The 16735-nt window shown below is 42.2% G+C and overlaps 1 protein-coding gene across 1 annotated transcript; it reads right to left on the minus strand.

The window, feature by feature from the left end:
- Window positions 1-11181: 11181 nt before the first annotated feature.
- INSM2 (INSM transcriptional repressor 2) lies at window positions 11182-12585 on the minus strand. Its single transcript, XM_069951069.1, has one exon. The coding sequence runs from the start codon at window positions 12583-12585 to the stop codon at window positions 11182-11184; it is 1404 nt and encodes a 467-aa protein (XP_069807170.1).
- Window positions 12586-16735: the final 4150 nt, after the last annotated feature.

Consider the following 16735-nt stretch of genomic DNA (forward strand, 5'->3'; position numbering starts at 1 on the left):
TCTCAGCATGTTGAAAGACAAACAACTAAAGGCCCTATTCTTTGGAACGATTATCGGCCGTTACGGCGTATAATAGTCCCGTGGAATCGGAGGCAACGATCAGCCGACATCGTTCATGTCGGCTGATCGTTGAAGTCATTTGTCTTTCAACATGTTGAAAGACAAACAACTTATATAGCAACTATATGCTCCAGCAGACCGCCGCTATATCCTATGGGCTGCCAGGACGATCAGCAATCACCTGGGCAGCTCCCTGCAGCCGCCCCCGGACTCACCCGCTCAGCGGGGAACAAGGAGCAGACGTGCGCTTACAGCGCTCGTTTGCTCCTCATTGTCGGCCCATGGAATACAGCCTTAAGGGTCCATTTCCACAGAAAGATTATCTGACAGATTGTCTGCCAAAGATTTTAAGCCAAAACCAGAAACAGACTATAAACAGAGATCAGGTCATAAAGGAAAGCCTGAGATTTCTTTTCAAATCCATTCCTGGCTTTGGGTCCTATTACACTGAGCGATTTTTAACGATAAACGATCACAAACGAGATTGTTTATCGTTAACTTGAAATCATTCACCATATTACTAACAATAATTGTTAGCTACGATCGTTACTATGATCGTTATTGCGATCGTTACTATGATCGTTTATTCCTTCTGATCTCAGAAAAACAATGAAAAATGTGCAATTACACTAAACAATTAGTGAAAAAAAATGCGGAACTTAAGCGAATGAACGTGGAATTACAGCGAACAATTAACGATAATTTTAGGTTCGGATCTAAATAAACGATCAACGACATATGAACAATTTTTCGATCGCTGCCTGTAATTCAACAGAACGATTTAACGATTTTTTTGCACGATAATCAATCCGTGTGATAGGGCCCTTTGGCTTCAAATCTTTGGCAGGTAATCTGTCAGATAATCTTTCTGTGTAAATGGACCCTAAAATAGCAACGGTCTACTGCCGTCGCTCTGTGGAATAGGAGTGGCCGCTATGGGTCCTATTACACGGAGCGATTTTTAACGATAAACGATCGCAAACAAGGTTGTTTATCGTTAACCTGAAATTGTTCACCATATTACACAGAACAGTAATCGTTATTGCGATCCTTACTATGACCGTTTATTCCTTCTGATCCCAGGAAAACAATGAACAATGTGCGATTACACTGAACAATTAGTGAACAAATGCGGAACTTGAGCGAACGATTAACAATAATTTTAGGTTCAGATCTAAATCGACATACGAACGATTTTTCGATCGTTGTCTTCAATTACACAGAACGACTATCGTTTAATTTAGAACAATTTAATGTTTTTTCGCACGATAATCGTCCTGTGTAATAGGTCCCCATTTCCCATTGGCTCCCCGGGCAATCAGTGATCGCTTGCTCCAGGAGATCGCCCTGTAGGGGCTTTAGATATATGTCGTGGGGATGGCTAATGCAGCGATTAAAAGGGTAGAGTATAACTCACTGCGTATAGGTGAGGAGGAGGCAGGGGGATGGCAGACAAGCTCATAGGGCAGCCCCTATTATACAGGGCGATCTCCGCAAGCAAGCTCCTCCTCGCTTGCTCCTCCATCCCCCCTTGCTGCTGGCACTATTACAAGCGCTGACAGTGAGCGGGTAAGCGTGAGGAGCTGCGGGGGGCACCCCGGAAGATCTTTAGACTGTCCGGGCAGCCCATAGAGGATAGTGGCAGTCTTCTGCCACCCCTCCTATTACACGGAGTGATGGCAGCAGATGGTTGTTATCTTCGTCGTTTATCTTTCAACATGACGACAGACAACGATCAGCCGTCATTGGTCATGTCGGCTGATCGTTACTTTCTGTTACACAAAGCGATTATTGGCCATAGTCGTCGATAATCACTTTGTGTTATAGGGCCTTAAGATCAGACTGACTATTCAGCTGTAACACGCATAGAGCACATGGTACATTGTAAGTTTGTTCTTTACATATGCTGAAATTAACTCTCCAGATGCATCTTTATAAAGTTATTCTCTGCTTGTAAAACATGATGGCGGTGGTTCACGGGACCTCAAAATCAACTGAGAAAGTAAAACCTTTGCAAATACTCTAAATGCTGGTCTGTACTTGGGAGTTATCTTACTTTGCATTTTAGTAGTTTTACTTAGCACATTTAAAGGGGGTTATCCAACGCAAATATTTTTCTTTCAAATCAATTGGTGTCAGAAAGTTATATAGATTTGTATTTTACTTCTATTTAAAAATCTCAAGTCTTACTTATCAGCTGCTGTATGTCCTGCAGAAAGTGGTGTTTTCTTTTCAGTCTTACTCCACATTCTGATGGCAGCACCTACTGACTTCTTCAAGGATGAGCAGCTCTTCATACTCCATACGTACTGTACATCTTCCTGCTAAAGTAAAAGAAAAAAAAAATGAGAATAAAAATTTGTTTTTTTTCTTAATGTTATATAGTTTGGCTGCAGACCTGTATGACAAGGAAAGTAAGGGCCCTATTACACGGGTCAATTATCGTGCGAAAAATCGTTATATTGTTCGAATTTAAACGATAAATCGTTCTGCGTCATTGCAGGCAACAATTAAAATCAATCGTATGTCGTTGATTTAGATTTGAACCTAAAATTATTGTTAATCGTTCGCTCAAGTTCCGCATTTTTTCACTAATCGTTCAGTGTAATTGCACATTGCCCATTGTTTTCCTGAGATCAGAAGGAATAAACGATCATAGTAACGATCGTAATATCGACCATCGTTCTGTGTAATGTGGTGAACGATTTCAGGTTAACGATAAACGTTTATCGTTAGTCGTTAAAAATCGCTCCGTGTAATAGGACCCTTAGATGCTGCCCTAGTGAGTCCTGGAAAACAGGGATAAAGCCATAGGCAAATTTACAGTAATAATGAAGTGAAGCGCTTCTTTATCTCTGCAATCCGCTTATGAGCCGGCTGCCTTTTAACTCCCTGACGCTCCTCCCCGAGTGCTGGGAAAAAACAGGAGCCAGTCGTGAGAAACTTCTCCCAGTTTCCCAGGACTGGATCCAGCTTTTCCCAGCACCCGTGGAGGAACGGCAGTTATTTAAAAAAAAGCCGGCCTTCTCTTGCTCATCTCTCCTGTTACTTCTTGGTATTATAATACTAGATCACTGTATATATGATTGTACAGAAGACTGAAATATATGTGATTTTTTTTCTATTTGCAAAAATTGGGGCACACAGCAATTATAGAGGCACAGTCACGAGGAAACAAAAAATTTTGAGACATCTTGATCAATTGGGGTCCAAGTGTTCAGACCTCGACCGATCAGGAGAACAAGGTGAAAAGAAATCGTGCTTAGCACATCCCTCTCCCAGCTCTGTCACACGAGGGGATGGCCGCATAATGAAAGTCTATTAACCCCTTAAGGACAGAGCCAATTTCGATTTTTGCGTTTTCGTTTTTTCCTCCTTGTGCTTAAAAGGCCATAGCAGTTGCATTTTTCCACCTAGAAACCCGCATGAGCCCTTATTTTTTGCGCCACTAATTGTACTTTACAATGACAGGCTGAATTTTTGCATAAAGTACACTACGAAACCAGAAAAAAATTCAAAGTGTGGTGAATTTGAAAAAAAAAAAATGCATTTTGTTTATTTGGGGGAAATGTGTTTTTACGCCATTCGCCCTGGGATAAAACTGACTTGTTATATATGTTCCTCAAGTTGTTACGATTACAACGATATGTAACATGTATAACTTATATTGTATCTGATGGCCTGTAAAAAATTCAAACCATTGTCAACAAATATATGTCACTTAAAATCGCTCCATTCCCAGGCTTATAGCGCTTTTATCCTTTGGTCTATGGGGCTGTGTGAGGTGTCATTTTTTGCGCCATGATGTGTTCTTTCTATCGGTACCTCGATTACGCATATACGACTTTTTGATCGTTTTTTATTACAATTTTTCTGGATTTGATGCGACCAAAAATGCGCAATTTTGGGATTTTTTTGCTGACGCCGTTTACCGTGCGATATCAGGAATGTGATTAATTAATAGTTCGGGCGATTACGCACGCGGCGATAGCAAATATGTTTATTTATTTATTTATTTACTTTTATTTATAACCTGGGAAAAGGGGGGTGATTCTGACTTATTAGGGGAGGGGGCTTTTTACTATTAACAACACTTTTTTTTTTTCTTTTACACTTATACTAGAAGTCCCCCAGGGGGGCTTCTAGTATAAGTGCTTTAATCTCTCATAGGAGATCTCTGCAGCATAGATATGCTGCAGAGATCAATGAGATAGGCACTCGTTTACTTCCGGCTGCTGCAGCCGGAAGTAAACGAGTGCCGAGCCGGGGACGGCGCCATCTTGGAGCGGTCCCCGGCCGGCTTCAGAAACGGAGATCGCTCCTCCGGGATGTTATCTCCCCACTAGATACCAGGGATGACACTGTGTCCGGTAATCGGATGCAGCTGTCATGTTTGACAGCTGCATCTGATTACTGTATTAGCGGGCACGGCGATCGGACCGTGCCCGCTAATACCTACGGTCCTGGGCTACAAGCAGCACCCGGGACCGCCGCGGTTCAGAGCGGGGTCGCCACGCGGCCCCGCTCTGAACTCCCTTACCGGCAATAGGGCGTAAATATACGCCCTTTGTCGTTAAGGGGTTAAGCACTTCTTTTCTCCCTGCTTGTTCTACTGATTGGTCAAGGTCTGAACAGTCAAAACTTTAGACATGTCTCTCTGACATACCATAGGATGAGGGTCTAACAGCACCAGTATTAAAGTGACTGTACCACCAGGCCCAGGCAGAAGCACTGCAGGCGGGCCGACCCACCCTTAGTGGGAGGAACCCCCCCCCCCCCCCCACCCCCCCCCCCCCCCCCCCCTCTATGATAGGGTTCCATTGATTCTAATGGAGTCACGTCATGGAGGGGCTGGAGTATCTTCCCACTAAGGGTGGGTCAGCCTGGCTCCAGTGCTTCAGCCTGCCTGGTGATACAGTCACTTTAAAGGGGTTCTCTGGTGCTACAAAAACATGGCCACTTTCTTCCAGAGACAGCACCACTCTTGTCTCCAATTTGGGTGAAGGTTTAGTAACTCCGTTCAATTGAAGTGAATGTAGCTTAAAGGGGTTATCCAGCGCTACAAAAACATGGCCACTTTTCCCCCTCTCTTGTCTCCAGATTGGGTAGGGTTTCAAACTCAGTTCCTTTGAAGTAAATGGACCTTAAAGGGGTTATCCAGCGCTACAAAAACATGGCCACTTTCCCCCTACTGTTGTCTCCAGTTTGGGTGGGGTTTTGAAACTCAGTTCCATTGAAGTAAATGGAGCTTAATTGCAAACCGCACCTGAACTGGAGACAACAGTAGGGGGGAAAGTAGCCATGTTTTTGTATTGCTGGATAACCCCTTTAATTGCAAACCGCACCTGAACTGGAGACGTGATGCTGTCTCTGGAAGAAAGTTGCCATGTTTTTGTATTGCTGGATAACCCTTTTAAGTCCCTTGTGCCTTTCAAGATAGATTGTGGATACACGCAAATTCCGGTCAGGGGCCAGGAGATATAACAATGAAGTAATCTGACAACATCCAGTAGTGAGAAGCAACATTTCCACCCAGCTGGGTCTGGGACTAAGATGAATAATTAATTTCAGTGCAGATTCCCACTACCTGATGCTGTCGGTTTACTTCATTGTTATGACTCTCTGACATGTACATTTATTATTTTATTTCTTTTGTCACAGGTAAACTATAAGGGTGCCCTCACACATCCTTTTTGTTTGGCATTTTTTAGGCCTCCAAAAAATAAAGCCAGAAAAACTCTGCCAGTGCGCTTTTTCCATGCAGTTGCATTTTTTTATGATGTTTTTGACTATTTGTGAATGGTCTTTTTTGTGGTTTAGGAATTTTTGTGTGCTTTGTGTGTTTTTTCCTCTGCCATCACATGACCTAGATGTTAGACCAGCGTTTTTGAGGCAGTCAGAACAATCCCATTAAAGTCTATAGAAAAGAAAACACAGTTTAAAAAAAAAAAAAAAACACGCCACACGTTCAGCATAATGCATTTTGGAAAAGCTGCCAAAGAGCAAAAACACCAGAAAGAGAAAAATGCCACACCAAGAAACACCCTGTGTATGAGGCAGATCGGAAACTTCCATTGACTCCCAGCTAACATCTGGTTACTGGTGTTTTTGCTGAAAAAAATAAAAAAAATGCTGTTTTTATTGGCGTTTTTCCAAGATTTTTGGCAGTGTGAAGCCAGCCTGAGACACAGTTAGCATTTAAAGTGCACCAAAAAGAAGCAGCTACCTAAATTGTAATGCGGCGTGCCATAAATCTGGCAAAAATCAGCCACTTTGAAGCCTGTCTGTCTACAACTGCAATGTCTAACTATTAGAGCATGTGCACACTGAGGAAAACACGTGCAGGACTTGAGGCGGAATCCGCTGCTCTTCCCCCCCTCGCCCCCACTACACTCTCCAATCTCCACCTGTGCCATAGACTCCATTCTATGGTCAGGCAGATTCTGCCCAAAGAATAAACCCGTCCATTCTTTGGGCAGAAAGCGGAATATGCCTGACCATAGAATGGAGTCTATGGCAGCGGCGGAATCCCCCACAAATCCTCTGCATGGACATACCCTTAGACATTATTAGGAAATTCACCTCATTAACTTTAATACCTGTAAAAACCTCGAGCATCTCCAGATCAGTCCACCATGGAAGCCTACAGAATATGAGCCCAGCTTGCCAGAAGGCCATTAAGACTACCAGGGATCACAGAAGATGTAATATCCAATATCAGTGAATTTGTTGCCTGCACTGGATGCCAGAACCACGTCTATTATCTCTTGTATGCCATTACATAGGTGGAAAAAGCATAATTACAGGGGTTATCCATGATTAGGAAAACCTAGCTGCTATGTTCCAGATACAGCACCACCCATGTCCTCAGTTTGTGTGTGGTATTGCAGCTCAATTTCCTATAAATGAATGGAGCCAAGTTGTAATACTACAAACAACCTGAGGACAGATGTTGTGCTATATACGGTCTCCTCAATATCATATAAAAGTAACATGTTGCTTACTAGAAAGTAATAATAGACAGCTGGGGCTATTGAGTCGTTTGACAAGTCTATGAAGTAATGAAGCAACTTGTACAGTATGTTACTTTGAATGCAAAGCTACAGGCTGCACCTGATTCAGCTGGCAGGGGCAAACAAAATCCAATGTGGCACCAAGGGGAGCTGTAGGAACAACATGGGGGGTAAAGCTCTTCAGTCTCCTTTAGTAATAATATTATTATTCCCTGTGACAATATAACTCTGTAGTGTATAATCCCTCTGTTATTCCTCCTGGAAATGTATAAATTAATAGACAACTGGGTTTTACCATTCCACCTCTCAGTACCGCGTTTCCCCTAAAATAAGACACCCCAGCTACCCTACCCTCAAACCTAAAGTAAGGCACCCTCGACACCCCTCCTCCCAAAATAAGGCACCCCCTACTCTAAACTAGGGCACCCTCCAAAAGTAAAGCCACCCAAGACTCACCTTATCCCCTCATGGAGCTTCACTGCCAGCGACGCACAGCTTGGTCCATGGTCCCCATGTCCTAGCGCACACCGCTGCATGTGCCGCCACATGCCCCCCAGCATGTCCCGCTGCATGCCACCACCCGTCCCGGGGGGGGTTGAGAAATAAGACATACCCCGAAAATAAGACAAAGTGCCTTTTTTGGGGGGGGAAACACGGTAGTATGTGTCCCTTCACAGTCTGGTGCCGTCCACTGATGGCAGTGCATAGGGACACACCATATTGAAGTGGGTCACACCCAGATGTCTATTTATTCATCCATTTCTAGGAGGCATGACAGAGCAACTAGAAGTGCCGAATAATTGTCCAATGCATTAATATTTTCAGCACTTTCTTTTGTAGTGAGCATAATATTTCTAGGAGTACCATCCAATTTGCTGTGCTGCAGAAAATCCACACTATGTTAGGGTAGGTTCACACTATGGAATCTGCGCAGAACGTGGCTTGTACCCGTTCATGACGGTGCACCTATCCACCCGTGCCATAGACACCATCGTATGGGTGGGCAGATTCCGCCGTCTGCCCCAAAGGACTGACATGTCTATTCTTTTGGCAGACAGCGGAATCGGCCCGGCCATAGAATGGTGTCTATGGAGCCGCCAGATATGCGCACGGTCACGAACAGGTACGGGCCACGGAATCTGCCGGAATTTATTCGCACAGATTCCGTAGTGTTAACCTCCCCTTATAGCGGAATTTGTACAAGTCCTTTCTGGATGCTGCACAAAAAAAACAACTAAAAATGAGCAAGTGCAGGTTTTAAATCCCTGCTATGTCCGGTTTTTCTGCAAATTGCTAAAATGAATAGGAAAGTCATTGTGCCTTCCACATACGTTTTTTTACATTAAGTGGTTTATCCAGGATTAGAAAATACATTTTTTTAAATCCTTACAAAAATTGCACCACACCTGTCCTCAGGTTGTGTGTGGAACTACAATGGAGCTGAGGTGCTGTTTCTAGAAGATAGGGGCCATGTTTTTCCAAGCTTAGATAACCCCTTTAAGATATTCTGCACTGAGATCTGCACCATAATCTGTATACTCTAAAGGTTCTACACACCCTGTACAATACATGCATTCACCTGGCATATGGTCAGATAAATATCAGAGCCATCAAGCTCCTATCACATGGGCTCCTGTGTGACCTGCATGTGCATCCACCGCAGCATGTAAGATTTCATCCCGCGTAATGGGCTGTAAAGAATAACCACATCCTATTTAACAATACAATAAACAACTCTCACCACTTTCTTTGTGTCCTAATCCTTTTTAACAACTGATTTGATGGACTTTTTATTCCTCAAGGTAATTTGGGGATTAGCTGCTGTTTTTATGGGCTTACTTGGGTTATGGGGCCATTAAAATACACAGAAGGGAAATTACTTCAAATAAAAACTTTGTATGACCAGAACTCCAGATTGGGGGGAGGGGGGGGCACTGTCCATATATTAAGTGTATAGTCATCTGTATATGGTAATCCAATTATATAGGTTCTATGGGGTCATGTGCAAACCTCGGCTCTGCCAATGTGATGTAAAAACTGAGACTTATATGTGTGGACCCACACAAACTTACAATAATTAAACGCATTTAATGCTAATAGTAACAATACTAGAATGGAGATTAATTTATTTGCTTATTTCCTTTGAATTTGCAGTGAAGAATTATATATATATATATATATATATATATATATATATATATATACACACACACACATATATACATACACACACACACACACACACACTTGTATAATTTCCCTATCCGTAAACATCCTTGTATATTGCACTGTGTATGTCTATTGAGCATTTGTAAAAATGTGTACACGTCATTATTATTAATGTGCGATAGTTAAACAGCACAGCAACTGATAACAGAGAGCAATAGCAAAATAGTGACGAGCGAACATCCCGATGTTCGGTTCCAATCCAAAACAAGAAGAAAAAAAAATTATTGTGATCGGTTCGTCTTCGCCAACATTCATGAACAAATAACGAACGTATAGTAGAAGCGCATGTTTCGGTCTCCACACATGCGTACGGATTATCAGGTGCAAAGGGTAAATTACACAGTTGCGTATGCATTCCATTTGCGTTCACAGTTGCATACAGATTGCGTACATTTTGGTCTAGAGTTACGCACATGCGTACAGATTATCAGGTCTAAAGCGTAAATTACCCAGTGGCATAAATCCGTAAATTCGTGATAAGCGAACACGTACAATTACCATCATGTTTGTACAAACATACGACAGGCTCGCTCATCACGAATAGCGAAGACAGCGAAGGTCTTAGCTCCCTGGAGCCAGTATATAGCCTGACTTTTAAGTTGTGTGTGCAGGGGGGTGAACTATAGATAACTGTGAAAGGATGCTGTAACTTAATAGTTACAAAAAGTATTATTGTAGCCCCAACATTAGCAGTACTAGGGATTAAAGAGAAAATAATGCTAACTAGATAGATAGATAGATAGATAGATAGATAGATAGATAGATAGATAGATAGATAGATAGGAGATAGATAGATAGATAGATAGATAGATAGGAGATAGATAGATAGATAGATAGATAGATAGGAGATAGATAGATAGATAGATAGATAGATAGATAGATAGATAGATAGATATAGATAGATAGATAGATAGATAGGAGATAGGAGATAGATAGATAGATAATAGATAATATAGTAGATAAATAGATCGATATATAGATATTAGATAGATATATAATAGATAGAAAAAGATAGATAATATAGTAGATAGATAAATATAGATTAGACAGTAGATGATAAGACAGATAGATAAAAGATAGATAGATAATAGATAAAGAGGCGATAGATAGATAGATAGATAGATAGATAGATAGATAGATACTTACAGTGCCAACTATATTACACATGGAAAACCCCATCAAGAGCTTCTTAGTCCATGCTCATCCCCATACCGAATATAATGCTCTGCTCTTACTGTCTATAGTAAGCAGTTCCCTTCTCATCTTCCTCCTCTGGACACAGCTGAACCTCTCCTCCAATACACCAATACTGATCTATATATCTGCTCAGTCACAGAGTGAGGTCAGATTCTAAAAGATACAGAAAGAAGAGAGGTGTGACCAATCCCCAGCTGCCATGCCATCTTGTGCTGAAGACAAACACAGCTCTGCTACATCAGCTTACAGTTTAAAAAGTGACAAAGGGAATAGAGGGACTCTGCTATTCTACCACAGGTTACACAGCATCAATAGTTACTCTTCTTGTATCATATCTCCCAGATTATACAATAACTGATCCTGTGAGAATCCTAAGAATCATACAACCATACTTCTGTATTGTATATACAGGTACTAGAACACCTTTATTCAGACAGCAGTGCCAACATGTACACAAGACCTTTGGTTTATTTCCTTTAAAGCACAAAAGAAGAATATGGGTGACCTGTCTGTCCAGAAACATCCAGCCCCTCTGCCCCACCATACTATTTACATACAATCCGCACATAATGCAATAGGCAAGACAATAGTGCTTATTAATATTAATTATTAATACATTTACAGTCTAAAACTATGGCACAAAGATCAGTTCAAGTCTGAGAAGTAGCCCCTGGCATAGTGTTCAGCAGCCAGGTCTTAGGGGCAGTGCCAGGTCTGCCCTGCTCTCAGATGAATGGCACTTGTTCATGTGTAAGCTAAGACCAGGGGAGCTGAAGAAGGCAGTAGGGCAGAATTCACATGGGAAGATTTGCTGTCCCCCTTCAGCTACCAAAGCTTCTTCAAGAGGCAGCAGAAGTTCTTCTCTCACTGCATGCCACAGTCTGTGCTTGTCTCTAATGTCCATTGATGGGAAGTGGACACCACAGAGGGTGCAGGGGTAGGTCAGCTGCCCTCCTCCTCCTCCTCCTCTCTCCATAGGTCCATAGGGCTGGTGGGTGAGCAGGTGTTTGCGCAGGTAGGCATGTCTTCTGAACCTCTTGTGGCAGTATGGGCAGTGAAATGCTTCTTCCTCCTCTTCTTCTTCAGCCTGGGAGCTGGGGGTCTGGGGGTCTTCCCTGCTCTGGAAGGAGCTGTTCCCTGGGTGCAGGTGCTGATCCTTGGAGCTGTCCACACTGTGCTGGTGCTGAAGGCGAGGGCTCTGCTCTACCAGGCTGAGTGGAGCACTGCCAGCACTGCTGTTCTCTTTCCCCTCCAGCAGAAGGGGGATCTTTTTCCCCACTTGTCCTTCATTGCCCAATGTCCTGGGCTTATGCCATCTCCTATGTGAAGCCAGATTAGCCGGACAGCTGAAGATCTTGTCACACTCTGGGCATCTGTATTCAACCCTGACAATCCTGGAGCACTTGTGCTGAGCCAATGCAAAAGGATCAGGGTATTGCTCTTTACAAAGCTGGCAAATAAACTCTCCAAGAGGTGGGCGCTTGACTAGGGGGCTGCGAGCCTTGGCATCAGGTTCTTCAGCCTTGATCTTCAGCCCCAGAACTGGAGAGGTGGTCACCTCATCTGTAAAGTGAAGCTTTCGGCTGGCTTTATGCTTTTTGATGGCGGGTTTGGTTGTTTTGTTGCACAGGTTGGCATGGATCTTGGACTCTGGGGTCAAGAAAGGGTTATGGGCATGATGAGCAAGAAGTTTCTCCATGGAGGTCATTGAAGCAGCCACAGGAAAGGATTCTGCAGTAGCTGGAGAACTGATGTAATGCTTGAAGAAAGTTTTTTTCACATCCATCCCTACCGGTTGCACAGGGCTGTAGGGTAGGAGCTGGTTCCAGTGCCCCATGTGTTCTAACCCTCCACTGGTCTTCCTAGGGGAGATCTCCTTAGAAGATCTTGGTGGGTCTTCAGGAGGAGTTGGGGCTTGTTCCTCTTTTCCATCACCTGCACTTGAGCTCATAAAGGAGTTATAAGGCACCAGGGTATCCAGAGCTGATGGGGTGGGAAGAGACTGAGAAGGTCCATTGTCCTCACAAGGAATTCTATAAGATCCACAATGTCTTCTGTTCCTCTTTACAAGAAATCCCCTTGGCATTGTGCAGTGTTGGGCTGTGATCTACAAGGTGGAGAGAAGCATCGGGCACTGCTGGAGCAAGGGGGGATGACAAGTGTGTCTTCATAGCATGGATCATGGCATTTATACTGAGACACACTGCCTGCAATTCATTCAGCTCTGGGCAATGAGGAGGCAGCCAATCAGGAGTTGGGATTAGGTGGAGGGCGGGGAGAAGAGGCGAAATCCATGCTGTCCACTCCAAAACAATAAGTGAGGAGGATGGAGAGGAGACAAAGACATAGTGGGGGTCATTTACTAATGGACTCATTATCTTATTAGCAACCAGAATTTATATAAAGCGCCTAGATGAATTCACTCTTTGCTTCCTTTTTTTGGTGCATTTGTTGTGTGAGAAGAGGAATATGCCGCCTTGCAAAACCATATGCACAATGTGAAAAACTATTGTATTGCACAGAATAATATAGTATATATGAAGCTAATCTTTCTAATTTACAGTATATTGTGGCTGTAATATTTATATTTGCATGTCAAGCTGTATAGGGAGAGTAGTCATCTCTCTCCTGACTCTATGACATTGTATAGCATACATCAGAAATAACATTTCTGTATTCACATGAATTTTCCTATTCGTATTCCTCACAAGATTTTAAACAATTAAGGTTTTTGACGATATGATATAGCAAGGTTCCTTAACCCTTTGAACATTGATAGAAAACAACAACTCTCACCATGCCCTGACCACCGAGGGCTGTCAAAGCATGATGGGAGATGCAAAACTACAACTGCAGGAAAGCCACAGGTCAAAGAATACAGTGATGTAGGGTCTACTTTACCATTGCTCTTTTTTTTTATTCTTTTTCTTACACTATTATAATGTTTAAAGGGGTACTCAAGCAAAAAAATAAAATCTTTCAAATCAACTGGAATCAGAAAGAACCAGAGATTTGTAATTTACTTTTATTTAAAAAAAATCTCTACTCTTCCAGTACTTATCAACTGCTGTATGTCCTGAAGAAAGTGGTGTATTCTTTCCTGTCTGACACAGTGCTCTTTACTGCCACCTCTGTTGAAGACGGGAACTGTCCAGAGCAGTAACAAATCCCCAAAGAAAACCTTTACTGCTTTTCCAAACTGGAAAGAATACACCACTTCCCGCAGGACATACAGCAGCTGATAAGTACTGGAGATTTATCATGGAAATAATTTACAATTCTCTGGCATAAGTTGATTTGACAGAATTTTTTTTTCTGGAATACCCCTATGAATAGTTATGCAAATTAAATTTATTTTTATTATTATGAAAGCATAGGGGGTTAAGAACATAACATAAGACAAGAAATATCTATATCATAAAAATGAAAGTCTGTCTGTCTGTCTGCCCTCTATAGACTTCCAAACACCTGAACCGTTTGACCCGAAATTTGGCACACATATGCATTGGGTGCCCGGGAAGGTTAGAGCGAAGGTCCCGTCCTTGCCAGATGTACAGGAGGGGACGGAGAAGAGCGCCCCATAGAAATGAATGGGAAATCTCCACACTGCAAACACAGTTGATATAATTAGCACTGCAGCTCCCCAGCAGTAATGGCAGTTAGAAGCTTTAGCAACCAATAGGATTACTACTTTCATTTTCAAAGGAAGCTGGAATCTGATTGGTTGCTGGGGCAGCTGCCTCACAACAGATCCACAGAAATAAATGGTAGACCCCCCCCCCCACCCCAACAATACACTACAGGTTTACAGGACCCCTTATACAATACAGGACCCCCGGACTATACACTACAAGTATACAGGACCCCTACCTCTACACTACAGTTATACAAGACACCATAACTATACATTACAGGTATACAGGACCCCCCGAACTGTACAGGTATACAGTAACCTCAAACTATAAAGTACAGGTATACAGCACCTCCACAAACTCTACACTACAGGTATACTGTACCCCATACAATACACTACAGGTATACAGGACTCCCAAACTCTACACTACAGGTATACAGCACCTCCACCAACTATATGCTAACTACAGGTATACACAAATTCCACTAATTAACTCAGATGAAATATTCTTTTAGACGATTTCCTGTTAAGCATCATTTGCAATGACAATAAACAAGGCCCAAGGCCAATCACTAAAGTTGGTGGTATAAATCTGGATTCTGCATGTTTTCTGCATGGACAATTGTAGGTTGTTGCTCCAGAGTTCCATCAGGTAAAAATCTTTGTGTGTATGCACCTGGCAATAACACTGCCAATATTGTATATAACCAGGCTGTATATAACACTGCCAATGTTGTATATAACCAGGCTCTGTATATAACACTGCCAATGTTGTATATAATGAGGCTCTGTAAAAAAAATTGCCAATGTTGTATATAACTAGGCTGTATATAACAATGGCAATGTTGTACATAACCATGCTGTGTATATAACCAGGCTGTATTTAACACTGCCAATGTTGTATATAACCAGGCTCTGTTTATAACCATGCCAATGCTGTATATAACACTGTCAACGTTTGATATAACCAGGCTGTATATAACACTGCCAATGTTGTATATAACCAAGCTCTGTATACAGTCTGATCTCATGACATCTCAGTTTGGCTATTAGGTATTTAGGATATTAAATATTTTTAATTTCTAATGTACGTAAGCTAAAATTTAAATAAACATGGCAGAACTGTCGGGTATATAGTGTATTTAGGGGTATATAGGGCTCCTGGCAATTTCCCTTTTAAACAAAAAAACAAGGGCATAGATTAGTCTCCTGGGCACCCTGGGAACAAATCTAATTGGCACACTGACACTTTATACCGGGGCAGCGCCGGGTACATTTTCTAGTATACAATAAACATGAGCAAAATTAGTTAAAGTCTGGCACGGAGGGAAAGCTCATCTGCAAAGTAATGGGGACAAGGGCCACATGTAGTTGTAATACATTAGACTGCGCACACAACTGAGGAGTATATTCTGTGTATTCAGTTACTGCCTCCCATAATGATATCAGTGAATTACATTATCCAGCAGGCCTAGCTGTGGGGTTGCTCATCTTTCAGTGTCTACACCAGTGTTCCCCAACTCGTGGTTTCCCAGCTGTTGCAAAGCTCAAACTCCTCAGCTAAAACTATATTTAGTCAGATTGGGGACCACCGCTATAGTATTCAGTCATGTATGTATTTAGTATATATTCAATTATGAATAGATTTTTTACATCTACATCAGCATCTTTGCAGTTCTAAAAGAAATTGGGTGGAGTCAACATGATTAAGGGATGCTTTTTTTTTTGCTTTTTTTAATCTCTCCATTTTAAAAATGGAATGAGGGACCAAAAAAAGTTGCATGTACCTAAAAAATTGGATTCATAAAAACTACACCTCACCCCATAAATTTTTTTTAAAAAAAGTAACCCTCACACAAATAAAAAGTTGGGTGTCGACTGAATATGAGGGCACAGAGTTAAAAAAAAAAAAAAAAGTTTATAGAAATTTGCTAAAATAAAGTGGCGGGAGGGTTCTTTTTTTACCTTCCAACCTTTTTTTTATAGAAGTTTCTTAATATTACTATTGTCATAAAAAAAATTGCCCAGCATAAAAACAACCACTGAAGCAGATTGTACAAGTGAACAATAAGTGTGACCATTAAGTGTTCACTAAATGTGAATATTCAATACCCCATCCATGCTTATGATGATATCCCACTCTGAAGTGGACTTGTCAGCAGGAACACATGGGGGGCAAATAATTGCTGGATGGGGTTGGTCACCAGGATTCTGGGCTCAGGGGATGTTAGCCAGCATGATGAGAGCAGAGGTAGATCCAGCCTATGTCCTCTTTATCACCGCCCCATTGCTGCTTTCATTTGCCAATCCATTTGACTGACAACCACCAGTAGAACAAAGGTAGAGCAGCTTGCAGTTAGTGCACTTTACTCCCTGCTGTCAATCATCTCAGTCCTGCAGCCCCAGAGACTTATAATTGAGCTGGCTGGATGCCAGATCCCTGCGAGCCGCACACTACCTCCACGCAATTCTCTGATCAGTGTCACCCAACCAATCAAAACATTTGACATGCGACAAAAGTTTTTAATGACCGTGCCCATTTAAAGGGTCTTTTGTGAATTTTTACTGGGAGGGGATGCTTTTCTAAGTAGGTTCATGAACA

Source organism: Dendropsophus ebraccatus, chromosome 13 (assembly GCF_027789765.1).
Source record: "Dendropsophus ebraccatus isolate aDenEbr1 chromosome 13, aDenEbr1.pat, whole genome shotgun sequence".
Taxonomy (NCBI): domain Eukaryota; kingdom Metazoa; phylum Chordata; class Amphibia; order Anura; family Hylidae; genus Dendropsophus; species Dendropsophus ebraccatus.